The 26,560-nt window shown below is 55.9% G+C and overlaps 2 protein-coding genes across 2 annotated transcripts in view; both read right to left on the bottom strand.

Annotated features, from left to right (window-relative positions):
• Positions 1 to 7,801, bottom strand: part of FAM163B (family with sequence similarity 163 member B) — a 31,038-nt gene extending 23,237 nt beyond the window's left edge. Inside the window, exon 1 of the mRNA XM_082402509.1 lies at positions 7,503 to 7,801. The gene's annotated coding sequence lies outside the window, so the exon portion shown is untranslated. The remainder of the gene's footprint in view (positions 1 to 7,502) is intronic.
• An 8,492-nt stretch (positions 7,802 to 16,293) lies between these two features.
• The window catches only part of LOC309633500 (uncharacterized protein), a 13,606-nt gene continuing 3,339 nt past the window's right edge, over positions 16,294 to 26,560 (bottom strand). Inside the window, exons 2-4 of the mRNA XM_082402385.1 lie at positions 22,614 to 22,724; positions 21,507 to 21,672; positions 16,294 to 17,850 (exon numbers count right to left, since the gene is read on the bottom strand). Coding sequence (XP_082258511.1) covers positions 17,740 to 17,850; positions 21,507 to 21,672; positions 22,614 to 22,724 — 388 coding nt within the window. The 3' untranslated portion in view covers positions 16,294 to 17,739. The remainder of the gene's footprint in view (positions 17,851 to 21,506; positions 21,673 to 22,613; positions 22,725 to 26,560) is intronic.

Here is a 26,560-nt window from a genome sequence, read left to right as displayed (position 1 = left end):
TTTTAAGTGAGTGTAGGCGTGTTGTTGAAAGGGCCCGTCTTGCAGATGAAATGATTTTTTCAAAACCGGGAGTCGCTGTCAATGAAGAGTGGCAGCATTAACCCCCGGGGCCTGGCCAGGAGCCGAGGTCCGACCAAGTGAGGCCGCCAGGTCGAGAACTGCCAACCAACACTTCATCTGATGATGACATTCCCACACTGCATGGAACAGAGGATGGTGGGCACCGCATAGAACAGACCCTGCTGATGCCCGGACCCCCGGGCACTGGCCTCGCTCCTGCCCCGCTGGCTGATTTCCCGTCTCTGGGACACTCTGAGCCCCTCCTTTCCTGAACAGGTTTGGCTTGTTTGGAAGGGAGACCCGGATGGGAATATAGACGGCGTTTCTGGCTCGAAACATGGGGGGGTCTCAGGCCAGGGAGAGCCGGGCAGAGGCCGCCGGCCCCCCAGCAGATGAGGTTGGCCCTCAGAACGGCACAGAAATATCCAGCCGTCCAACAAAAATCTACAACTGCCCCTACCCGGTGCCGGCCCGAGCCAGCTCTGGGCTCCTGATGAGCCAGACCGACAGGTACCATTCTCGACAGGCTCCCAGGCCGTGTACGGAGGGAGGCCGGTGGGAACGAGCCACAGAGCTGGGTGTGGACGGGCTGAGAGCGTGCCCTGGGCCTGATCTCCTCGGGAGGTGGTGTGAGGTCAGGGATGCTTCCCTGAAGGGCAGACCCGTACTAGCCAGGAGGGATCTTTCAGGCCGGGAGGTGAGGAGGGGGGAGGACCCCCAGGGATGAAGGGTCTCGAGTGTTCCAGAATTGGAAGTAAGCAGGGCAGGGGAGAGAGGTGAGTGGTGAGGCTGGGGGTGGGGGCTGGCAGGGTCTGTTCCCTGCAGGGCCCCTTGGACCGTACCAGGGGTCTGGGATCTAGCCTCAGTGGGGATGGCTTTTAAGCAGGGTCCCCAGCCGCACATGACAACAGAAAACCCGAGTGCCAGCGCGACGACCATTCCACAGCCTCCAGCCAGCAGGCCCAGAGACCCCAGAACCTAGTACCAGGTTGCATTTGTCATGCCCCTCTGGGTGTGCGGGGTCTTAGCTGGGTAATGATGAATCCTCACGACGAGAAGGGTACAACCATCCCCGTTTGTAAGGACCAGGAGACTAGGACACAGAGAGGTTTAATCACGTGCCTAAGGTCACCAGCTGGGAGGAGCCCTTGCCGGGGGCTGGACTGAGCTGCGGGGTCCTAACCCTTGTGCCTGTTCCACGCATCCCGCTGGATCTGCAGCCCTGCTGGCCCCCTGTCCGCCTCCCTGTACGCCCTCCTCCTCGCCCTCACCTCCCCTCATCCTCACGTCTCATCGTACAGATGTGGATGATCCCAGGAAAAAAAGGGCAGACGGCAAAAAACAAAACACAGCCCAGTGGGTGATAAAAAACCACCACAAAAGTGATCATTCAAGACACCATGCCGTAAAACAACATATTTTTTGGAAATAGAAATCTGTTTAGTAATTAGAGGGAATGCTCGTGTGGGAAGTTCCATGAAGGTACGATTAAAGTTGACTATATTTTTAATTTTGTGAACGGGTTCGCACTGAGCCAGGAGCCTTCTGCATGATGAGTGTTTTAACCACACAAACCCTAAACACGGGTAAATACCAGAAGCTCACAAGTAGACAAAAGAGAGCCTGCTATTCTTTTCTGGTGAAATATAAGACTTTTTTTTCACTGTCCTTCAAACCAGAATTGGATCATCACATCTTGGCATCGGCCCTCTCAAAGCCGTGACTGGTTTTGCAGTGTTTCGAGGGGATACCCTGGCAGGAAAAGACACGTGGTTTCTCGCTCTAAATGTGGGTCCTTCTCTAAGCCAGCGGCTCTGCTGGGCTCCGGGAGCAGTGGCCGGTGGGGCGGGAGGGCCCCCTGCAAAGAAAGGATGGGGTGATGGATCGTGTGCTCGCCTTGAAGTGGAAAAGGGAGCATTTTTATTTTGTCTTAGGAGAGAGTCTCTAAATGTATGGAGTGAGGGGCATTTGCCAACACCAAGCGGAAGAATTTGGAAGACAGGATGTAAAACATGGCTCTTCAAACTGCAAGGTGAGCCCCTCGACAGTGTTCCGGATAAACTAATGATGCTTCCCTGGCTGCCTCCTTCCTCTGCTGGGTCAGACACATTCCCCGTGGTCCCCGCTGCAGCCCCAGGCTTTCCTGCCTCCTATCACGCTTGGCAAAATAATACCAGCTAACACTAGGGGACGCGTTGGCAGCAGCTGCAAACCCGTCTGGCACGGCTGGGCCCCGGGGCGGGGGCGGGGGCTCTGCAGTGGGTCCTTCCTTTGACTGCTGCAAAATCCCCTCAGCACAGGGGGCGGGGGTGAGCCTTTTTAAGCCTGGCAGAGAGACCAGAGGATGACAGAGGGGGCCACGAGTGGGGAAACCGACTTCAATCACAGAACAGATCTGAGTGCTCAGAGCCAGTGAGACCACCAGGAAGTAGCCCAGCTGGTTCTCACGGGCAGGAGAGAGATGCGGAAAGCCGGGGCATCTTCAGTGGGTCACCGGTTACCAGCCAAAGTCAACAGACGGTGCCCCTGCGTCCCCGTGACGGCAGAAATGCCCCATCTCTCCACCATGCCTGCTCCTCCCCACTCCATATGCGTCCCTCAGGGCTTAGCTCAAATTCCACCTCCAGGAAGACTTCCCTGACTGCTCTTGCCCACGGGGTACCTCCCTCTGAATCTGGGACACCTGCCGCCTCGCACCCAGGTTACAATCCACCGAGAACTGCCCTTGCCTTGCCATCTCGTTCTATTCACGACTGCGTGTCCCCCCGCCCCACCCCGCATCCCCGGCCATGAGATCCTTCCCTGTAGGGATCACGTCACTGAACAAATCTGTAAAAACTACACAACGCAGAAAACCCGAATGACCTACATACCTGTTTACTAACACACGTCCAGGTAAATAAATGAGAGAATGGGGTGCTGGCATGGAAAGATGCTCCACATCGGTTGATTTTAAAAGGACAAGGGAGGAAGACAGGCAGAAGAGCCCTTGGTGATGCCCAGTGTGGCCACAGCAAAGGACTGACAGCTAACGCAGGCGTGCGGGCTGCAGCTGGAAACAGGGGCTTTTACTTGGTGACAAACAAACAAAGCTGGATGTCTTGGTTTTTCTTTTACAGCAGGCATGGATTCATTTTATTTAAAAACCCTTTAAGGTAGATTAAAATGAGTATATATTCATTAATAATGTGAGCAGCATAGAGGAGACAGTCACCTACGATAGCTTTCCGCGGGTAGCGCCCTTTTTCTGTTTCGGGGTGGGGTATGTTTTCTAGAACAGTGTGATGCAAACTTCATTGAGCAGAAGAATCGCCCAGGGAGCTTTTAAAGCAGGTCTGGAGGGGCCGGAGAACATCTGCATCCCCAGCGAGCTCCCAGGGATGCGACGGCTGCTGGTCTGTGGAGGACCGCTGCTCCGCGTTTACGCTTGTACAGTACGTGCAACTAAATACGGCAAATAACCATAAAGATAATAATAATAGAGACAAGACTATTTTCCAGGCCCAGCTGCTAGACAGGAAGCACCCCGAGGGGCCACCTTTGCATAAACCGTGGAGCTGGTCGGGAAGAGTCAAGATGCCGGTGGCGGTCAGGGAGCCAGAGTGGTCCCAGTGGAGGGCCTGCCTGCTTGTCAGGGGCAGCCCCCGGGCCAGCCTGTGGCCAAGCCAGGAAGTGAGCACCAGTGGGGGCTGCCCTGGGGTAGACCTGGGCTGGATGTTATCATTGTCATTTTATGAATGAAGAACCTGGGGTCCACAGAGACTAAGTAACTTCACTAAGGACACACAGCTTGGACACAAACACAGCTCCGGTCAGCCCCAAAGGCTGTGTGCTCTTATCCGCTCGGCCGCACTGCCAATCTGTCCTCAGTAGTCAGGGGATGTGGCGGGCCAGGCTGCAGCTCCGGGAGCCTGACTTGTTCTGGGGCCACTGCCCGGGTCCCTGATCAGCCTCCCCCTGGGTCTCCCAGCTGGTCCAGCCCTCTCCCACCTCTGCAACCTGGGAAAGCTGAGCTTGCCGTCTGCCCACTTCTCACTCTCCTGGTCCAGGCCTCCCTTGTCTCCCTTCTGTCTGGATGCAGGGATCTCCTCCCAGTCCTCCCTGCTTCCAGCCTCACCCTCTCCAAGGTATCCTCCACGCTGCCCTCTGGGAGCATTCTCTAAAGGCCATACCTGCCCGAGGTCCTCCCAGGCTCTCGCTGCCTGTGGTTCCTGGGGACCTCGGAGAAAGCCCACCCACAGAGCTGGGCTTACAAGCCTTGCCTGATCTGACGCCCACCCGCTCCCCACTTCCAAGGTCCCAGGGGTCTCACCAGGATTGTTTATTTAATCCTCCAAGGCCCCCAGGGAAGCAGGGGCCACAGTCTCCACTTCACAGCCCAAGAGCCAAAGGCCCAGGGTCCCATGGCCAGGAAGCAGCAACACGGCTTGGAACCCAAGCCTCCGTCTGAGTTCGGGGCTCTTGCCCACCCTCCACCCAGGACAAGCGGGCCCACCCACCTGAGAGCTTCCCCTTGCAGCGCCCTCCATCCCCGGGAAGACCCCGGCGAGGGGCGCGGCCAAGGCCTGGGGGAGGGTTCACCAGCTTGAGCCTGTTCAGGGAGGGGACCTGATGCCAAAGGGGACAAAGCGCTTTGCAAAGAGAAACAAGCACGCGCTCCGTACCCAGGAGCCTCTCTGCTCGACGGTGGAAGGAGAGGAGCTGGCAAATGCCGAAGATTCTGGGCCTGTCAGATCCCCTCTGGAGCAAATCCAAAGGGACCGACACACCGCCAGGAAAGCCAGTGCCGAGGAAAGCAGCAGAGCCAGGCTGAGAAGCCCAGCCGCCGTGGCCTCGGTGGAGCAGACCCCGGAACAGACTCCGGGTGCCAATGCCGCCGGCCGGGACTCTCCGTTATCCCCCATATGCCAGTGGGGAAGGCAGAGGCACCCCCTTTTTTGCACATGAGGAGGCTGAGTGATTTGCCCAGGGTAGCCCGGAACCCTCTCTCTCTGCCACACAAATTGCCTTTTTACTGATGCACAGGACGTGGACTTGCTACTTTGGAGAGAGTGGCGGGGCTGGGAGCTGCGTGGAGGACAGGACGAGGGCCAGCTGCCACTCTGCCTTGCCTCCTGCCCGGTTACTGAGCCGTAATAAATCTCTCCCGCAGCTCCGCCTGCCCCCTCGCCCCTCCTGAGTGCTGTAGTTATTCCTCGCGGATCCCGCTGCCGTCACTTCACAGAGCAGGTCCACGTGGCAGGAGCCCAGAGGCCTCTCTGCAGGAGCGGGTCCCGGGGCTGTGCGGCTCACCCAGAACCAGCACCGGGGTCAGCAGCTCAGAACCAGCCCCCAAACATGCAACACTGGGGTCCTCACTGGAGTGGGAAGTGGGGTTGCTGGGATTGGGGGCTTGGGCTCACGTCAGCCCTGAGATTTCAAAACCCCTCCGAACTCTCCCAACACTGCAGCTCCTGCCAGGCTTACCCACTCCATTCGGGGCTTAGATGGACAGAGCTGCAATGGCCCACGGGGGACATTACATGACTCACCCCATCATGTCACAGAGGGAAACTGAGGTCTAGAGAGGGGGAGTGACTTGTCCAAGGTCATCCAGAAAGGTGGACAGAACTGGGCAGATAAGTCTTGGCTCCTCCAGCCGTGCCTACCTTTTCCCCGAGCGCCCTTCTCCGTGCTGGACCATCGTGCTGGCATAAGCAACGTGTGTCTGGGGCTCAAAGCCTTGGAGCCTGGGGTGGGGGCTCTGGGATGGGCGCTCTCCCCTCCCCATGCTGGAGAGGCAGAGATGGAGAAGCTGCAACCCCTCCGTGTGCCAGAGCCGGGAGCAGAGCATCGGCTCACTCCAGAAAGGCCAGCAAGGCTCTCCAGAGTTCCCCACCCTGACTCCTGTGCACCCCTGGGGCACCAAGGCTGGGAGAGCCTGTGCATCCTTTTCAGACCCCAAACCCTTCGGAAGCCACTTCCAAGCTTTCCAAGTGAATCCGGACCAGTCAGCCCCACTGGAAATGCAGTCAATGGGAAGACCGGAACTCAGCAGGATCCAAGGCACAAGGATCACCCTGTCTTTTTCATCCTGTTCTGCAGGTGCTTAACAAGCCACTACCAAATAAAAGAATGAATGGAGAAAACCCCACATTGCCTGAGCCCCAGCGTCAGGAGCGAGACGGATTTTTCACAAGTTCCCAGCATGCAAGCTTCTTTAGAAAGCTTGTGGTCAGTGTACATAAGGTTAAACAACCTCTTCCCCAGTATAGAAGGTGCTTGCACCCACCTGCTTAGATAAGAAGAGCTCTGGTCACCTAGACTCCATCCTCAATGCCGCCAGAAAAGGGGGAAGGTGGGAAGATGGGCATATGTGCTTTCCTGGCAAGCCCGAACTTTTGGGGGTTGGAAGTTCTCATTGTTCCTGGAAGCCCCCCAGAAGCCTGGTCTGGCCTGAGCGGAGGGGATCGCTGGAGGAAGGCTGGCAGGGTGTCCCTTCTGGCATTCCTGAGCCAGCTTCCTGGGGAACGTGCAAGGGGGCATGCTGGGGCTGTGGCCTCCGGGATGCCCCCTTATCTTCGAGAAGGGTCAGTGAACTCGACCCTCAAGATTCTAGTCTCAGAGCTGCGGGGGGCTGCACATTGTCAGGACCGCTCATGCCACGTGGTCCTTGGCCTTGGGAGTGCAAGACATGGAGTGGGGTGAAATGGCAGAGCTGGGGGGTGGACAGGACACTGCTCCTAGATTTTTGGTGTTTGGAGAGTCTTTCCATCCCCGACTGGAAAAACCCAAATGCCGGTCTGGTGCTCCCCTCCCCCACTTAAGCTGAGATTTCAAACAGACAAAGATGGGTGTGAGGCGGGTGGCAATGACAGAGGCTGGTGTGTCTGAGGCCAGCTCTACCACTTACTGGCTGTGTGACCTTGGACAAGTGACTAAACTTCCCTGAGCCTCAGTTTCCTCATCTGTCAAATAGGGCCAGTGTCCCCCTCCTCATGGGCGCCGGGTGCACTGAACGGATGATACCGCAGGTCCAGCACCCAGCATGGTGTCTTGCAGAAGGCAAATCTCGGTGAAGGAAGGTCTCAGCCCCTGGCAGCAGAGAGAATGGGGGCCAGGCACCTCTTGGAAACTTTCCCTCTCCAACATCCCTCCTCCCTGGCCGGGAGAGAGACGAGGCATCCCTCGGCACAGTGGGTGCCCCTGCCTTTCCCTCAGGCCCTCACTGCCCACTTCGCTCTCTGTCCACAGCCTCCTCGACAGGGGCGTACTTTCAGGGCGGCCGGAGATGGGACGGGCTTCCCGGGCCCCTGCAGCTGCCTGGGACAGGGACCCGGCGCAAGGCAGCCCAGGCAGGCTGCGGTGGGCGCTCCAGACGAGGTGGGCACTGAGCCGGGGCTTCCCCGCTTGCGTCTTCTGCCCCCCACGCCCCGTGACCCGCGCCCCCGCTCGGCCCTTACCTTGAACCATGGGAACGGCGCTGCCCCGGCCGGCCGAGGACTTGGGCGCACGTGACGGGGCGGTCCGGCGTCCGTCCCAGGCCGGGCGCAGCTAGTAGCGGCCGCTCACGCCCAGGCCACGGCTGCGGCGCCTGCTGGGGCCCGGCGGGCGAGGCGGGCGCTGGAGAGGCCCCGGAGGTCCGCGGGAGGCGGCTGCGTGCCCAGGCGGGAGCCCCCTGCCAGCGCCGGCTGCGCCGCGGCTCCGGACGCCCAGGCTGGCTCCCGGCGGGCGGCACGCGCGCGGCTCCAGCCCAGTCCCGGGCGCGGGGCGCGCGCGCAGGCGGGGAGGGCGCGCGCCCGAGCAGGGCGGGAAGCGCGCCGCCGGCCCCGCGCGCGCCGCCGTCGGGGGCTGCGGGGAGCGGCCCGGGAGCTGTCCCTGGTGCTGACGGCTCGTCCGCTCAGGGCCGAGGCTCGCGACCTCCCGCCGGCCTGGGGGCGACCCCACTCCCGCCCCGCGCCCCGCGGGGTCCCGTTGCTCTTAGCCTGCTTTCCTGGCGCTCCCCGTCTCCACAGCGTTGGAATTTGGAGTCAGGCCGAAGCTGCTGTTTACCAACAGTGCAACCTTGGGGCAAGTCCTTACTCAGGAAGTCTCTGGTTCTCATCTTCAAAATGGGCCTAAGAGCAGTGCCTGTAAGGTTGGTCTGAGGATGAAATTCAACGACGTGTAGGGGCTTGGCACACAATGAGTGCTTAGTAAATGCTTGCCTTTATCATGATCCCCCCCCCAACCACCACCACCATTTTCTTGTTTAGCAGCCACGGAGCAAGTGAGAGACGGGGGTAGTGCTGCTTCTGGGCTGGGCTGGCCAGTGTTGGGGGCTTGGTAGCTGCCTTTGGACCTCTTAGGGCATCCATAAGGGACGGGAGTAGACTTCTTCCTAGGGACTTCAAAGCACAGACTTAGGACCAATGGACAGAAGTGAAAGTGAGGCTGATTTGGGCTGGGTACCAGGGAGAACTTTCTGATGGAAGGTCCTTCCACCTGAAATGAGTGCTCGTGACCTCTGTCTCCACAGACCTTCAAGAGGAGGCTGCAACCACAGGGACCCTGAACTGAGAAAGTTCTGGAATTAAAAGGGCTTTGAATCAAAACATGTTAAGCAATAAAAACCATGCCAGCACACTGAAAGCACGGTTTGAATGTTTGCTTTATTGACCCTTAAGTTCTCTATAAGAAGCTATACCCTGGTAGGAAGAACGTGTAACTTCACGCCCATACTAGAGATGAGAATACTGAAAACAGACAGGGGAAAAAGTAACCTCCTGGAAGTCCATTCCCATCTTACAGATGGGCTGAGGACAGAAGGGTAAGCAACTTGCCCAGAGCCACACCGCAGGGCCAAGAGACCAAACGGACAGACTCCAAACGTCCAGCCTGCTGTCCAGCCTGCCAGGTCCCCTGGCAAGGGTCACAGTCTACTTTTCCAGAAGTATTCAAGCTATTTTGAGTCTGGAGAGTTTCCTTATAACAAACCAGGCAAGTACCTTATTCCTCTTAACTAACGGGAAGAGCTGGTGCCTGCCCCTTGTATCTCTGTCCCTTCCAAGCAGGATAATTAAACGTCACCTGCCTCATTTCCCAGGGGACCAGTGGTTGTGTTTGATTCATTAATTAACTGTGAGCCGTACCTGCTTCCACCAGGCACTTATCTCAAGATAAACATCACTCATTATGTGCTTAATATGTTCTAGACACAAGGCTAAACACTTGTCCTGCGTTGTTTCGTTGTTTCGTCTAGTCCTCTCAACAGTCCAGTGAGATAGATACTGTTGATACCCTGAGTTTGCAGCTGAAGACTTTAGGCTTAAGAGCAGTAGACTGGAGATGGGTTGGACCAATTCTCAGGCATGTGCTCCTAACACTCTTCTTCCAGATTTTCCACGTTTTCCCCAAACTAGGAAAAAAGATGGAAACATTAATAGAAATTCCATATAAGGAGTCAGAGAAAGAGAGGGGGAGGGGGAGAGAGAGAGAGAGAGAGAGAGGGAGAGAGAAAGAGAAAGACATAAGAGAGGTGCAAACTAGCCAGCCAATCAATGCTCTTGGAGTCGGCATAGGAATCCTTTAAATCAACATTTCCAGTCAAAATCCCCGTTACGACAACTGAGCAACTTTTCTTTTTTTCAAGATTTCTTGGATCCTAGCAAATGTGTGCCAGGAATTTTAAAAGGAACATCGCTGCCAAACCCTCTTTACCAACCTGCTCCCAGGCCCTTCCACTTCTTCCCATGCCTACTTTTCATTCACACTCTGCAGAATTTCACAGCTGTGGGTCTGGACAGCTGCAGACCTCTGAAACCGGTTCAGGCTCTGGAGCTCTTGACCTCGTGAAGCATTGGTTTCTTTCCTGTGCTGTGCAGAGAGGTGGGCTCCTGGTGCTTGTGATGATGTAATCGAGCCCATTTTACTGAATCCAGACTGAATACTCCTCCCAACATGTAAGGTTTCTTATCTTCACTTTACAGATGGTAACAGAGGGGTGAATTGGCTCACCCATGGTCACACGACCAGCAAGGAGGTGGCTGAATGGATTTCATTTGGATAACGACGTCCCATAGTCACCACCAAACTTGTTCTTCGTGTGACGAAAGCGTGGCTTGATTTTAAGCAAAAACCCCATTTCCAAAAATAAAAATGGGGTGGGGGAAATGAAGAGTCACTGGTCTGACTTTATAGAAACAATTCACCATCAGATTTCCTTAAATAGCACTTTCTCCTGTGCATGAAAAGAAGGATTTGAGCTACACACAGTTCTTTCAGGTTGGCTAAAAACAAGCCTGGGGGTGGGAGGAACGTCATGGCGCCACCCCACTGGTGTTCCTTCCACTACAATCTGCTTTTCAGTTCCATGGCAACTGCAGACTACGGCAGCTACTATGTCCCCGGCACCAGCATCTTTCCACAACGTAGAGCTTCATGGATATAACTCAAATCCAACAGATGGCCAAGTTGGGTGAAAAAATCCCAACACGTTGGATCATGTGTGGCAATTTACAAAGGTTCGTTTTCCACTGATAGCAAAAGGGGCTTTTGTAAGTTGAGCCTGGGACGGGACCTTTGTGGCCACATGTTTCTTGGGGGCAAGTGTGGCTAGCCTGTAGGGGGGGGGACCATGGCTTGACCGTGGGGACTCAGCCTTCTAATCACAGCCACACGGTCACATATAAGTTCAGGTGGAGTGCATTAAGTTCTTGGGAGCAAAGGATATTTACCCAGATGCTATTTCTGACCCGAGTCTGGTCCTACAGAGAGACAGAGAAGCAGAGTGCTTGAGGGGTAAAGTTTCTGCCAGGATGTGAGAATAACGGCCAAGAGCCTTTCCAACTCTCTTTCTGGGAGCCTTCAGGAGGGGGTGAGTTTGCCATCTCCAGACGTGTCCAAGCAGCAGCTGGCCATCCCTTAAAGCAGAGACGAGCTGGCCGAGCTGACCCCGGGAACCCTTCCAACCTTGGAAGTCCGTGAGATTTCAGAAGGCGCAGCTGATGGCTGCTCAGAGGGGGCGCCCCCTTTCCCCAGCCTCTGTTTCAGCTGCCCAGTGGATCTTGGGGCACCAAAAGGGGCACCCCGTTGAGCTTTCCAAGTTTATGGGCGCTGGGCCAGATGACAGAAGTGGCTGCTGTTTCCACCAGTGAGTACTTATGGAAATAGCCTGTACCTTTGGGCAATTGCTAAATTAACCTTTGTTTGGTCATTGAATTGTTTTGTTTTCCCCATCTGCACTCCTAAGGGGTTCCGCCTGATTGAATGGGCTGGTGGCAGATCCACTGATGTCACTAAATCTATGTCTCCAAGCCAAGCCCATTTAGAAAACAGATTAATTAAAAAAAAAAAATTGTGTGATGGGCAACACCATGACACTGTGATTATGTTGTGATGTTGGCTAGCAGAGTATACTCACATCCTAGACTAAGGACTTTGGATTGGGTGTCATTTGGACGTGACCAGGAGATTAACAAGGCATCAAAGTGTGTGAGAGTGAGAGGGTCAGACAACCAGGCGTGCAAGGGGCCGGGAATGGGCGGGTGTGTGGTGTGTGTGCCAGTGGTCAGGCACACATAGTGGGTGGGGTGATTCCAATTGCCCTGGTCGGAACAGACAGCCTGGTCTGTTTGAACAGAAATCACTGATGGTTTTTAATTACTGCAACATTTTAAAACGTTGTGACAGCAAGCTTGATATGTTTGTTCTTTAGGAATCTTCAAGGTTGCTGGACGAGGAAACCATGGTGATAAGTGAGGTTGGGACAACCAAGGGTCCCTCAGGGCTCCTTATGTGAATCTCAGGACAAGTCCTGCCAAGGGTGGGGGAGTGAGATGGGGCCCCAGGGGATTCTTATTTCCTCCATTTCAGAGATTTGTTCCTTGTTGAGAAGCTTTAACAAGAGCTCTCCGGATCTGATCTTCAGTTTCCCAGCCAAACCGTCCCACAGGAAGAGCAAACCCAGGCAGCGCATTCATTCATTCATCCATCCATTGATGTGCCGCACCCTGGGGAGGGGTGCAGAGACAAGGGCAAAAGCCCCTGTTATCTGGGAGCTCAGAGGTGGGTGAGGTTTCCAATGAGACAAGGTTCCCTGCACCAGGTGGAGCTGGACCCGGGACTGTGCTATGATTAGCTAACCCTGAGCCCTCCTGACAGCCCTGAGAGATGAGAACTCTTCTTTTATTTGACGCATTTGCCAGTAAAGAGGCTGAGACTTGGAGAAGGGAAGGCCTGCCTGGGCCGGGATCCCACTGGCTCTGACGTCCACACTGAGCAGGTCCCATGCTGCTGGGGGCCCCCCGCTAATCCTGCTAAAAAATAGGAGATAAAAATAAGAGATTGCCTGTTTGGACTATGTGAACCTATTGTGAACCTTTCCTAAAAGGAGAGCGATCTCCTGTCACCTGCCTGCTTCTATTAGCACAGGCTGCAGACAATGCTGGAAGCGGTTCATTTTAATAAGAGATGAAGACGGAGGCCCCTCTGTGACTGACGCTTACAAACGTCATGACACGACAATAAGGTCTGTGTGAGGTTGGAGGCCTTTCATCCCGATAGTGAGGGAGCCGTTCCTTCCCTCAGGACGGTCTCCGAGGTGCCACGTGAGCTCCAGCCACCCAAGCCCTACAGCAGATGACCTTCCCTGGGGCACAAAGGCCGGAAACGTGGACTTGGACATTGCTCTCCTGTCAGAATCCATCACTGTCGCCAGCTCCCGATGGCAAGTTTGGTGGGGGATGAGGAAGAGGGAGGATTTGGGAGGGGAGGGGGGAACAGCGAGGTTAGATGTGGGGAAGCAGAGCTGAGCACGTGTTCCGGGGTGGCGGGGCACAGGGGTGAGGGGTGGGCTGTGCCGAGCTGAGGCTCCCTCCTGCCCTGGCCTGGCCGCTGCCCCCACCACCCCCCATCTGGGGGGCCTGGAGCGACCTAAATAGCATCAGCTGCGGTTCTGTGCCCAAGCACACTGCTGCCCGAGCCAGGCCCCACACGGTACAATGGGGAGATATGCGCGGTGTTTGGAATTCCACTAAAGAAGCTGGGAGGACAAATTTCACTCTCAGCCTCCCTCGCCAGGTCCTTCTCTATCCGGCGTCTGCTCCCTTTCTTCGTGGCCCTGATTCCCCGGGCACTGTCTCATCTATGGTTCCTTCATCCTCTGCCTCTCTGTACTGGGAAGGAAGGTCCATGAGGGCTGAGCTCTGTTTCTCTCGGTCTCCGGCTCCCAGCACCAGCCATAGCGACTGTTCGTTGAATGAATGAAAGACCTTTGCGTGAGAAAGCATTTGTCTGAGGCTCTATGCTGGTCCTAGATTCTCAGCCTTGCAGACTAGGAGTAGCCAGAAGCGGAGCCTCCCTCTGTTCCTGACGCCCGTCTGAGACCACTGGCCATGACGATCCTTCCTGTGGGATGGATGAGGACACTGAGGCGGTGAGGAGCAAGTGACTGCCGGATATGGAATTGATGCACAGCTCAGGGGTGTGCCCAGAGCCCCTCCCCGCCACCAGGCTCCCCAGAGAGAAAAGGCAGAGCCCATCTCAGCCCATCTGCCCTGGGGACACTTGGACCACTGCAAGACCCCTAAGTGGAGCCTCCCACCCCACCCTCCCGACCCCCATCCATCCCACGCACGTCGGGGCCCCTCCCCAGCGGGAACTGCCTCGAGGTCCCCCTTGGCCTTCCGGATGGAATGCAACCTCTGCAGGGCAGGCCGGTCCCACCACCCTCCCCAGACCTTCGGCCTAGGACCACCCCCAGATTGGCTGATCCCAGGTGCACGTTTTATGTCCGTGCCTCACTGCCATTGCCCATGCCGGTGCCTCTGCCACAGATGCTCTTTCTACCCGTCACCATTGGACGAGCTCCTACGCACCCTACAAGGCCCAGCTTGAGAGATGCCGCCTCCGGGATGCCAGGAGGATCACGTAACACTTTGATCAAAATTCTAATGTCCCCTTTTCTGCAATTGTTTACCTCTCTTTGAGCATGAGCGCCTATGCCAAGTCAGACTGACTCATTTATTGAGTACCTACTGTGTGCAGCACGGGGATGGGTGCTGTGATGCAGGGGTAGACAGGACAGGCCCAGTCTTGTCCTCTCAGAATCTACCCCTGGGTCAGGCTCGTGGTCTGGGCTGGTCCAAAATTTGGGTCTGGACCTGTAGATCTGGTCACACTGCCCTGGGGCAGCACAGGGGGAAGACAAGGGCTTGGAGGTGGACAGACTGGGGCTCGACCCTGGTCCCCTGCTTCCTAAGTGGGTGAACTTGGGCCCTCAGCTCAGCCTCAGTTTCCCCAGGTGCGGCTCTGAGCCACATGAGTCTGCTTACCTCCCAGGTGAGGGTGAGGCCACCCCCGCCCCGCCCCCTCCAGCATGGATGCTCTGTGAGGAAAAGGCTGTGGCCATCCCAGCAGCAAGGGCTGCGCTGGGCATGAAATCCCACCCGTTCGTTCCTCCTGGTGGTCCGGCCTGGCGCCTGGGTGCTGGTCTCTGGAGCCCCAGTCCCGCCAGCTTTACCCATTCTAGTGGGGGGGTGGGACTTGGCCAGACAGCTTCCTTGCCTCTGATGGAGCCTGGAGGGGATTGGCATTCCACCCTGGGGCCCTACCCAGGGCCCCGCCCGCCGGCCGCCCCGTGGACCGGGCGTGCTCCCCTCCACAGCCCCGCCTGCGGTCCTCCCTCCTTGCCGGCTATGGACAGGCCTTTGCACGCTTGGTCTGTCCCTTGGCAATGATGGCACCAGGAGGCTGGGGGCAGGGGGCAGCAGGTGCCAGGCCGTGGGAGAACATCTGGGCGCATTAGCATGCAGTGCTGAAAACCAGGCCTTGTCTCCAAACCAGGGCCAGTGGTGCGCTGGCAGCAGGACACATGGCCGGGAGGGAAGGGCCTGCCTCGGACATCTACCACCGATCTTGGTCTCCTCACCGACCCGTTGTCACCCCCAGATGGGTCAGTCTGGGGACATGAGTTCTCTCTGTTGGTGGCTCCTGTCCCCACCGCACCCTCCTTGCCCCCTTTCTCAAAGGCTGGGGTGCAGTGTGGCTCCCAGGTCGGGGAGGGACCCCGGGGCCGCTGTCCTTGTTATGAAACTAGAATCACCCACGAGGACACCGCTGCCCTTCCCGACACCTGCTGGCCTCTCCCGCCGCACTGTTTTCACCAGCCTTGCCGTTTGTGTTCTGATGAGAAGTTCGGGGTAGTCGGGCGACCTTGTGCGCCCTGAGACCCTGCCACGTTTGTGAGGCATGCATCTCCCCTGGGAGAAGCCTGGGACGGCCGCACTCTGCTGCCACCAAGCCTGCCCCTCCCTTGGGGGCTCTCACCCCGAGCATCGGGGGCTCGGGCCAGAGTGGGCCTCGCTTGGCCTGAATGTCGGTTCCCTCCCTTTTACGGGGGCGCGGCATGCAGCTCACGAGGGTGGGTGAGAAAGCCGTGTGTGAGAAGTGAGCACGGCTGCTGCTTGTGTGGACACCAGCGACAGGCACCTTCCAGCCTCCCCCCAGGCGTGGCCAAGGAGGAGGCATGGCAGGTGAGCGAAGGCCGAGGAGGGGCGCTCTACACCCCGGGCCCCCTCTCTGTAGGGTTGCATCTCTCCATGTCACGCTGGCTCCTGGGACCCAGCGCTCTCCTTCTGGGGCCTCCTCCCTTCATCCCAGCGGGGAGAACAGCAGCTCATTCCTGCCCTTCACCCGGGGCCTCTCGCTGGGCCCACCTCTTCACAAAACCCCTGTTATTAAACCCTCCTTGGACACCCTCATCTGAGTGACCTGTCCTTTTCCCTCTGGGACCCTGCCCGATGCTCCCTTCTCCCAGACACACCGGGACCCATACTGGATGTGATTAAATTGCACGATTTCTCGGCGTTAAATGACATCTCTTTGGTTGACTGTGCCTTTGCCTGCCTGCTGCCGTGGCTGAGAATCCTTTCTTACATCTGCTCATTTCGTTGGCCCATTTCTTCCATTCCTGAGTCCTTGTGTCTGCATACTGATCTGTGGGTGCTCGCTACATATTCAGGAGATGAATCCTGAATCTCTTTTATGGGTGGCAAATATTTCCTCCCCGCTGGTGTCTGTCTTCATTTCTCTTTATGGTCCATCAACATGCTTAGGCTGACGGTTTTCAAGGGTAGATCTGTCGGGCTTTTTCTTTAGGGCTTCTGGGAGGCTGATAAAAGTACACGATATTTTCCCTACTGTTGGTGCAACTTTGACTTTGATGCTTAGTTTTTAGCCCATTTAGGAATTTTGCAAATGTGAGCCAGAGGTTTGCTTACTTTTATTTCCATTTTGTTTAGACACATGAATAGCCAGGTGTCACCTGTTCCCTATCGAAGTGAAAATCACATCCATCGTAAATCTCATTCCATACACGCAAGGGTCTGTTTCTGGACCCTTTGCTGTCCTGCTTGCCTCTCCCTTCCCCAGCATGTGACAGATACAACTTTTATGGCCCTGTGGAACCACTGTTATCGAGAAGGGCAAAATGCCTGTCAATGTTCCTTTATCTTGCTGCCAAAATTTTCTTAAGTTTTTTCTCTTCTGAATTATGTATATTATCAGCTTGTGAGGTTGGGAATCCTTGGGGGGCTTTAATTAAGATAGAACTGAATTACAGATTAATTTGAAGAAACTCAACATCTGGAGAGTAGTGCAGAATGGTAGAACCCCTAGGACCAGGCAGCCTGGGCTCAAATCCCAGTTCTGTCACTCCCCAGCTGTGTTCCCTTGGATAAGTTGCTTGACTTCTCTGTGCCTCAGCTTCTTCTTGTGTAAAATGGGGTAATAATCACACCAATATTGCTGGAAGCATTAGTGTAAAAAATAGAAGAGTGAAGATATGTAAAGCACGTATGAAATCAGACATCATCTGTTTTGAGAAAAATCATTATTGAATTTATTACTAGGAAGGAAAAAGCTGCCAGTTAAGCTGTGATATGCCCTTAATTGTAAAGTATATGTCAGTTTCAGAGATGTTCAAATGTGGAGAATATACTTATTACAATCAGTACAGGAGAACATTGTCTTTACAATGTTACAATGTCTTCCCATCAAGGAGCCTGGTTCTTATCCTTAAATATTTACTGAGATTTTCATTTTCTATCCTTCAATAAAAAAAATTTTTTAAGTGCTTTTATTTTTTTTAATTTATTTTAAAATTAATTAATTAATTTTTTGGCTGCGTTGGGTCTTCGTTGCTGCGCGTGGGCTTTCTCTAGTTGCGTCAAGCCGGGGCTACTCTTTGTTGCGGTGAGCGGGCTTCTCCTTGTGGTGGCTTCCCTTGTTGCGGAGCACGGGCTCTAGGCGCGCAGGCTTCAGTAGTTGTGGCTCGCGGGCTCTAGAGCGCAGGCTCAATAGTTGTGGCGCATGGGCTTAGTTGCTCCGCGGCACGTAGGATCTTCCCGGACCAGGGCTCGAACTGGTGTCCCCTGCATTGGCAGGCGGATTCTTAAACACTGCACCACCAGCGAAGTCCCTCCTTCAGTAAAATTTTATAGTATTCTTCATATGAGTTCTCTAGGGTCTTCAATAATTTTTAGGAGGGTGAAGGGGTCCAGAAGCCCAAAAGTTTGAGAACCATGGCTCTGCATTAACAGAAAGGCAGGGAGACCTTAGGATCATCTTAACAGATGTGGACAGGGCAGCTAATTACAGTCAGCGTCTATTGCTGTTTGAAAAGAGAAACTTGCTCACCTAGGAAAGGGTATCTGACGACAATCAATGGCAGGCATCCTGCACTTGGGGAAACGTGGAAAGTGCTCGCGGGAACAAGCTGACCTGTGCACCCTCGCACGCCAGGGTCTCCGCCGCCAGGGAGGTCTGGCGAGCCTGCATGACAGAAACGGAAATAAAAGACACAAATATTGAACCGCCAGAAGCTGAGCTGTGACTACTCACTGACACTGGAAAATTCCACTTGACAAATCCAAGTGAACCCAATGGAGATTTATTAGGACAATTACCAGTTTAGCAAGTCGGCCAGCTACAAAATAAACGCTTTTAAAAAATCAATGTTTTTGTACCCATTACCATAACCCAAGTAGAGATGTGATGAAAAACTGATTCAATTTGAGGAGAGGGACAAAGGGAGCTTAACTGAACATGTGTTACGTATTTATTTTGTAAAACTAAAGCAAACATGGCATAATAAGCGTATAGAAGATCTGAGTGGAGAGCACGTGAATATCTGTGACACCACTCTCTTTATTTTTCTTATATTGGAAATATTTTAGAATACAGAGATGACAATGGATCCCATTCCTGACAAGCACAAAATTACCCGGACTTCATCATATGCTGACTTTTATCTTCCCAACCTTTCTTCTGTCCCCTGTCCTCCTCTTGCTTGGGTTAAGATTTTCGTTTCGTCAGAATACAACCTTGAGTAATTCTGTCAGAAAGGAGGGTGGCGGCCAAATGTATGAGTCCTTGCATGCTTGAATGTTTCAATTTTGCCCCGAAAGCAGAATGCTGGATTTGGAATGGTGGACTTAATAACATCTCTCAGAACTTTATTTATGTATTTTTTTTTAAAAATTTATTTATTTATTATTTTTTTTTATGGCTGTGCTGGGTCTTCGTTTCTGTGCGAGGGCTTTCTCTAGTTGCGGCAAGCGGGGGCCACTCTTCATCGCGGTGCGCGGGCCTCTCACTATCGCGGCCTCTCTTGTTGCGGAGCACAGGCTCCAGACACGCAGGCTCAGTAATTGTGGCTCACGGGCCTAGTTGCTCCGCAGCACGTGGGATCCTCCTGGACCAGGGCTCGAACCCGTGTCCCCCGCATTGGCAGGCGGATTCTCAACCACTGTGCCACCAGGGAAGCCCCCATCTCTTAGAATTTTGGAGGAGAGATCTGGGTCCCCTGTCATTTTGTGTCGCTCTTAGGAAAACTGGCATTGCTCTAGCAAGCGCCTCCACAGGTAAGCTTTCTCTCCCTCTCTTGCTCTTTTTCTCAAGTTTGCTCTCAAGTGGAAGTGTTCACTCTCTCTCGCTTTCTCTGGGAGCATCTTCACTCTGTTCTTGGGGCTCTTTCTGGCCGCCCCAGGTCTGCCGGCCTGTGTTCATTGGCTCCGAGTCTGAAGATGGATGTCTTTCCGTAGCTCTGGGTCATTTGGCTGTTTTCTTTCTTCTGTCCTTGCTGCTCCACTTTGGGATTGTCCCTTAGCTGGCTGTGGGGCATCTGGAGCTGTCCCCCAAGTCCCCACTTTTCCCTCCTGTTTTCCATCCCTTTGCCCTTTAAGATGAATTCCTCCAGCGGTGCCTGGCCTGGTCTTCCAGCTCACCGACCTACTCCTCACATGTTTCCTTTCTGCTCTCAGCCCGTCTATTCTAAATTTCCAAGATCTCTAATTAGTTCTTTTATATCAAAGCCCATTCTTGCTTCAGGACTACGATAACCCCTCTTATCTCTCTAAAGATAGTAATTATACTTATTTTAAAATCTCTCTGCTCACTCAATCAATGCCGCTTCCCTGGGGGTTGGGGTTTCTGTTTCTGAGCTGAAGCCTCCGTGATGGGGTAGCTTTTCCTCACACGCTTGGTCTGCTGGGCAGTATGCCTATTTTTGCATTTGATCTGTCTGCCGCTGCTGCGTCTGTTTCTGAGCCTCTGACGGAAGATGGGGTGGTACGAGCATCCGGGCAAGGTGGGTGGGGAATTGCTCCCTTGGACGGGGGTGGGGGGGTGCCCTGTGTTTCATCAGGGACAGTAGTTCCCTGATCAATGTCCTGCAGTGGTGACCGCTCTCTGCTTTAATCTGGGGACTCAGCGGCTCTCTGCTGCTTACCACGTGTGGGAGGAGCGACTGGTCACGGGGCTGGTCCGTGGGCAGCAGCTCAAGGAAGCATGCTGACCATCCTCCCACCCCACCACGCGCCTTGTCTCTGTGGCTCTGAATCTGGGACTCAAGCCTCTCTAGCCGTCCTCTCAGAGCACCTGTTGGGAATGTGGTTTCCTCTAATTTTGTTTCTTTGCATCTTTCTGTGATTCCTACAGAATCCTGATCCCCTGAAAAGACTCCAGTTTTTAAAAAACCAATTCTGTTATGAATTCTTTTCTTTTTTTTTTTTTTTTTTTTAATTTATTTATTTATGGCTGTGTTGGGTCTTCGTTTCTGTGCGAGGGCTTTCTCCAGCCGCGGTAAGTGGGGGCCACTCTTCATCGCGGTGCACGGGCCTCTCACTATTGTGGCCTCTCTTGTTGCGGAGCACAGGCTCCAGACGCGCAGGCTCAGTAATTGTGGCTCACGGGCCCAGTCGCTCCGCGGCATGTGGGATCTTCCCAGACCAGGGCTCGAACCCGTGTCCCCTGCACTGGCAGGCAGACTCTCAACCACTGCGCCACCAGGGAAGCCCTGAATTCTTTTCTTTTAAAAACAGCTTTCTGACACTTGGTAGGATTTGGGGGGTGGGGAGTATGCATCGCTTCCCATTTGACTGAAGCCTCGGAATGTCATTCAACTCACCTGAAGAGCGTGTTTTGCCCTGGGTACCCCACGGCCCCCCTCCAGGGCGGGTGAGGCATCAGCAGATCCTGGGTACCAAGTACCGGCCCCCAAGATGTAACAGCATCCCTGCGTTTTGGATGATGGAGACTAAAATCTGGGTCTGCTTGACGTTGTGAGACCACACGACAGAAAATAATCCAACTGCTGAAACCACAAAAGTTATTGGTAACTTCCAGGGCCTTCCTCTGAGCTGGGGGTGATGACCTCTACATCCCCAAGGAGACACCAGCTTACGTGGCGCTCCCCTTTGTCCCTCAAAGTGCTGTCCTGAAGTTTCTGTTTGCTCAAACGTAAGAAAGGCGGCTGATGTTTTGGTTTTAAAGGACACCCCTCTGGGCTGAGACGGTGTCGGTGGCCACAGAGGATCTCAGCCGGGGGGTGGTAACATCTACCAGACTAGCCAAGGAGATGCCACACGATGGGTTCCTCGACAGGACCCTGGAATGTACCTGGGACCCTCAGCAGCGACCACACAGTGACCTCCGTGCTCCCACCGTGCAGGGGACTGTCAAATGCAGACCTGTTGTCCAGGGCTGGTAACACCCAGCCCAGCCCCAGCCCTACTGAGACATCTTGCCACTCCAGATACTGACCAAGCATCCCCCGGAAAGATGTCCCCGTCCGCACCTGCACCGGCTCACGCCACCTCCTCACCTACGTGTAGCATCGTCTCTGTCCCGACGTTTAATTCGCCTCGTCCCCCGCCCGCTGTTGGGCAAGTCTCTGCATAACTTGATCAGTGGAGAGACAATTGGATCAGGGTGTGCAGATCGCTGCCCCCCTCTTACCTCGTGAATGTCAGAGGCCCCCAGGCACCGGGACCTGCTCCTTCCAAAGTCTCATCTTTGAAAAGCAGATGGCGAGCCTCAGGCTTTATTGAATTTGTGTTTATGTATGTGATGCATTTGACTGTAGCCGGAGGGCGGTTGCCCGGCCCAATAGCGAATTTGGCCCGTCAACAAGGTTAAAACCTACTTACCTGTAAGAAACTATTTGTTCCAGGGAGGGGGTATTGCCTTTGGTGGTTGGCTCCCGGCCAGTGGCTGACAGTCTTCCTTGAGGAGAGCCTTTTGGACCTCGGGAGTGACTTCCATGAGGAAGCCCAGCTGCCTTTAGCCCCACCGTTCCAGTTCTGGGGGCTGATCCTAAGGAATCACAAGCACGAGAGCCTGAGGATGGATGTGCGTGATCGTCGATTGCACCGCTGCCACTACCGGTTTAAATGAAAAACCAAACAGCCCACGTATTTACCAGCAGGGAGTGGGTTCAATAAGTTAGCACATAGTCACACAAGGGAATATTGAGAAAGGAGAGAGGCTGCGTGCCCAGCACCCTCGGAAACGGACGCTTCTGCTCTGTGCAGTGTGTGCCCCAAGCGGGACCTCAGACTCAGACGTCGCTCGGCGCTCAGGCCGGGTGGAAGCTCCACTGAGCCCGGCAGGCGCCGCCCTTCAGCATCTCTCAGATCTGACCTCCAGATCTGCCCTGCCCCAAGGTGGGCGGGGCCCTCTGACCTTCGGGCCGGAGTCACCTTTACTTGGCTGTGGCTTAAGGAGGGGGGGCAAGTCAGAGGGTCCTGGACCGGGTGGCACCAGCTGACCCACGGTGCTGGGCGGCAGCTGGCAGGGACCGTGGGTGTCACGGGGGGTATAGCAGCCCCGCGCTTCAGGACCGCGGGACGGTGTGGTCCTTGACCTCTGAACGGGATGTAGGGGGGCTGGTCATCCGAGGAGCGGCGTGGCCGGGCAGCTGAGTTGACCGCTGCCTCCTGGCTCCCTTGTCAAGGCCATCGTGTGGGCGGGCAGGGCCTGCGTGGAGCTGCCCGGAGGATCAGGAAGGCCCGCCCTCTCCTCCAGCCTCCGTGAACGCCTCCAGCCCGACCGCCACTGCCTGTGGCCTTGCCTGTATCTGCGTGTCTCTAGTCTGGGGTCCTCACCTGTGACGTGGTGGCGCTCAGGGCTCTGAATGCTCGAGAACGCCCCGCACATGCAGCCTCACATCAGAGCCGGGCGGGGGCTGGGCTCACGCACGGGGCATCTCGAAGCATCAGGGCCCAGACCCCAGCAGCGTGACGGCTGTCACCTACCTGGACTGGCCAACTCTGGGCCAACAGCAGGTGGACTGACTTCCGGGTGACGCGGTGGCTGTCCTCCGAGGTGACTGGGCTTGTGGACGTGAACTAGAGGTGGGCACAGGCCTACGGAGGCGAGAGGGGCAGCCTCGTGAGGAGGCAGAAGCAGCAGTCCCCCCGCCAAGGTCACAGCCAAGTGTCAGCACCGGTCCCTGGGCGCTCACCCCGCTGGGCACTGTTCCCATTCTACAGATGAGGAAAGTGAGGTTCAGGGCACACAGCTCCGTCCGGACCACACAGCAGTCAAGCTCGGGGCTCAGGCCCCTCTGGGGTGGGCAGTGGTCTGGGTGCCGCCTGAGGACCGGCCACCTTTCTGGCAGTGGCCCCTTCGGAAAAGCTAAAGACACAAAAATTGCGCACCCGCACCTGCCCCCAGGGTCCCCACACTCAGGAAAGAGGGCTGTGTCCTCATGCTTCTGGAGGATGCAGAGAGCGGAACCTGAGGATGCGCTCCTGGTAAGATTCCTCAGGGCCCTGAGGCCTCACCCCAGGTGTGCGTCGTCACCTCCAGACACACTGGTTAGGGGGGTGTGTGTGTGTGCGAATGTATGAGTGGCTGGGGTGCAAGCCTTGGATCCGAGGATGGGCAGACTGAGGCCCCAAGAGGAGTCAGGAGACCTCACTGCTCTGGCCCAGGGAGCTCGGGGGCCAGTGGGGGCTCTGGTCCAGCAGCCAGGGAGGGAGTGGGCGGAGGGAGGAGCTGAGATGGCCCGGGGCGTTCTGGGCTCCTGCATGCCCCCAGCCCTCAGGCTGTGGCCACCCCACTTGGTGCCCCTGGCCCTGGGCATCTCAAGTCTTGGATGTGCCGTCCTAATCTCAGGGCCACCAGCTTTAATGGGCAGACACGGGAGAACACACCGGGGCGGCGGAGGGATTAGCGGGGAGGGCGTGCTTCTTATACCTTCACATCACAACCAACCATGCTCAGGACAAGGGACGGAGACGTGCCCGCCGGGCATGGGGGTGGGGGGGTCTCCGTCTCCGGCAGCCCCCAGCAGCCCTTCTCAGCCCGGCTTTTGCCCGGCTGTCAGCTAGATTGCTGGATTTTTTGGGGGGTGGGCACTGCCTGCAGCCACCCTGGGGTCACTGGGGAGCAGCCTGGCCTGGCCTGTCTGGGTCAGGTCCCCAACTGGCTTCAGTCTGGTTGTTGTGGAGCCAGCCGGAGCGGCCTCACGTGGCAGAGGCGATGGGGGATTACAGCGTGAAGGATGACAGTGTCAGAGAGATGCGGGAAAGCGAAGGGCTTATTAAAACGCTGAAATTGGTTCCAAATGAGGTCAGCCGTCGAAGCGCCTTGGAGGAGAGCCAGGCGCTGAGCAGTGAACAATGTTTATTTCCTGACAGGGTGGCAGCGACGCCCCGGGTGCCACTCCCCCCACCCCCGCTTGTGGAGGGCACAATGCGCCCAAACACCAGAGCGGAGCCGGGCGGGGGTTTGGAAGCAGGGGGACAGCACACCCACCCCCGCCCTGAGAGCACCTGGGGTGGGCAGGTGTCTCACTGACACGGGCTGGGGCAGGACCGCTGAGTACTGTGTCCTTATTCCAGGTCGGATTGCCTGTTTTTTAAAATCCATTAATTCAAGGAACGGCACATTGTGGCAGAGGCCACCTGATTGGACAAGCTCCCTCCCACCCCTGGCTGAGCCCAGAGCCTCCACGGTTTTTCTCCCTGCTTGAATTTCTCCTCCGAGCCTCCCTTCCTTCTGACTCCAGTGGAACTTCCCTGACCTTGGCTGTCTCCGGGTACAGCCCCGCTGGCTAAGAGTGCACTTTGGGGTCCTTGATCTGGGTGCCAGGCCGGCCCTGTCCCCGATGGCACAATGCTTTCCCTCTCTGAAACTTCATCTCGTGTCTGAGGACAGTCACAGACCGGGCACCCAAGGCCGGTGGTGCTGAAATGAAACAAGTAGGTGAAGGAATGGCCGTGGACACGATTTCTATCTCCTGTTAATTACTAGCACTTGGTAATTTTCATTTCTGAAGTCAGCTGAATCTGTTTTGTCAAAAGCAGGAGGAAGGCCCGCGTTCCAGCCCAGTTCTGAGCTGGAGAAAGAGAATGTCTTTTGAATCCTGTTAAAAATAAACATGTGTTCATAGCGCGCTGCTAAGAGCCACGCAGACCTTTTCTCCTCGGCTCTCGGAGCAACTGTTGATCTCACCTGCATCCAGAGAGGAATGGGGCCCGAGGTCCCCCCTGGGGCTGCTGACTCCAATCCTGGGCCCTTGTTCCCAGGCCTCACACCTCTCAATCCCCAGCTCCCTGGGGCTGAAGGGAAGCGGAGGGATAAACTATTGGTGTCGTCCAGCTCCTCCGTCTCCAGATGGGCTGGGGATCTGGTGGGAAAATGCTTCTGTGCGGAGGCCCAGCAGGGACTCAGCAGGGGTGGAGCGGGGTTCAGACCCAGAGCTCCGACCCTTCGGTGGTGCAGGATGAGTCCTTGGGGTCCCACTGCCCCGGGAGAGAGCTGGCGCTCGTTCCGTCTGTCTTCTAGCCGGAGCCGCGTGGATGGCCAGGAGGTTCCCCAGAGCCAGGCCTGCCGCAGAGCCCTGCTGGCTTTGTTCCCGTGCCCGCCGGGAACACGGTGCCCACCCGAGCCGCCTGTCTCACCCCCTCCCCGTGGCTGCTCCCTGATCTTGGCGGGGGGGGGTGGTGAAGGTCCAGAGTATCATGTGATCTCAAATGCTACACGCCTGCTTAGGCACCACAGACGAGGAAGTTTGGGCAACATTTTAAAGAATGAGGCGGTGCCCTGGGGGGTGAGGCCTGCAGAGCCTGGGCTGGGGTCTCCCCTGGCCCGTGCCCGCCTGTCTTCTGTGCAAGGCAGCATTACCTAAAGGCCTTTGGGATTGATCCTGTAGCCTGACACCCCTGGTGCTCCCCCCGCAACCATGGGAACACGGTCCTGCCAGGCTCTACCTGAGTCCCTGCCCGGGCTCCAGGAAGCGCACCTGCCACCCCAGGCCGAGGGACATCCCTGGGCTCTGTGTTGTCACTTGTGCCGAGGGTCTGCAGCTTCCGCAGCCCCAGAGGGCCTGCTCTGGTGGCCCATTATCCTTCCACATCTTTCCCCAGGCCCAGGACGGGGGCCTGTGGTGGCATCCTGCACTCATTCATGTATTCATTCGCTCATTGGCTGATTCACTCACTCAGCCCTTTAGTTTGCTCCAGCTCTGTGCTGCCCTGGGGAACGGGCCCCAGCGGTGGGTGGGCAGGCAGTCCCTGCCCCATGGAGAACAGCTATTGTGGTGTCAGCCCCATGAGTGACGTGCCCTGTAACACCTCCACCCTGTGTGCAGTCAAGCGGGGGTTCTCCCGCAGCCTTCTGTAGCATCTTTCCTTCTTCGGCCCTGTTTGCAGGGCTGCCCGGCCTCTGGGAAGCAGGGACCAGCACCCACCAGGACCAGGAGAGGGGAACCTGCTCCAGATTTCATACTCGTGCAGAGACACAGTCATTCCTTCCTAAGGAACAGAGTTCAGAGCAAAAACAGAGCCTGCTGCTGCAAGCTCTGGGCCAGCCTTTGTCACTATTTGAGGATTTGTGGGTATTTGAAGATGATATTGTGGATCCTGAGGATATTGGTGAAGTTCTTGGTTTCTCCAGAGAGAAGAGGAATTGGAAGAGGAAGAAAGAAGGAAAGGAGTCAGATTCCTGGAAGGAGGAAGCCAAGTTCAGAGCAGAAGGCAATCAGGGACAACTTCCTGGAGGTGGCAGCACAAGTCAAGTCCACTCTGCACAGAGAAGGACAGGAGTGAGCTGGGATGCAGAGAGGCTGACACATGAGGCTTGCGGAGCTGCGAGTCCCAAAGGGCCTGTGCCAAGGCTCTGTGTTGTGTGCGGGAGAAACCATGCAATTGGCTGGCTGCCCTGGGAGGGTTCAAATTCAGTCGGGGTCCACTCC

Source organism: Balaenoptera borealis (assembly GCF_965194805.1).
Source record: "Balaenoptera borealis genome assembly, chromosome: 8".
NCBI classification, from domain to species: Eukaryota; Metazoa; Chordata; class Mammalia; order Artiodactyla; family Balaenopteridae; genus Balaenoptera; species Balaenoptera borealis.
Note: the sequence above shows the minus strand (reverse complement) of the source record. Positions and strands in the feature narration are given on the sequence as shown.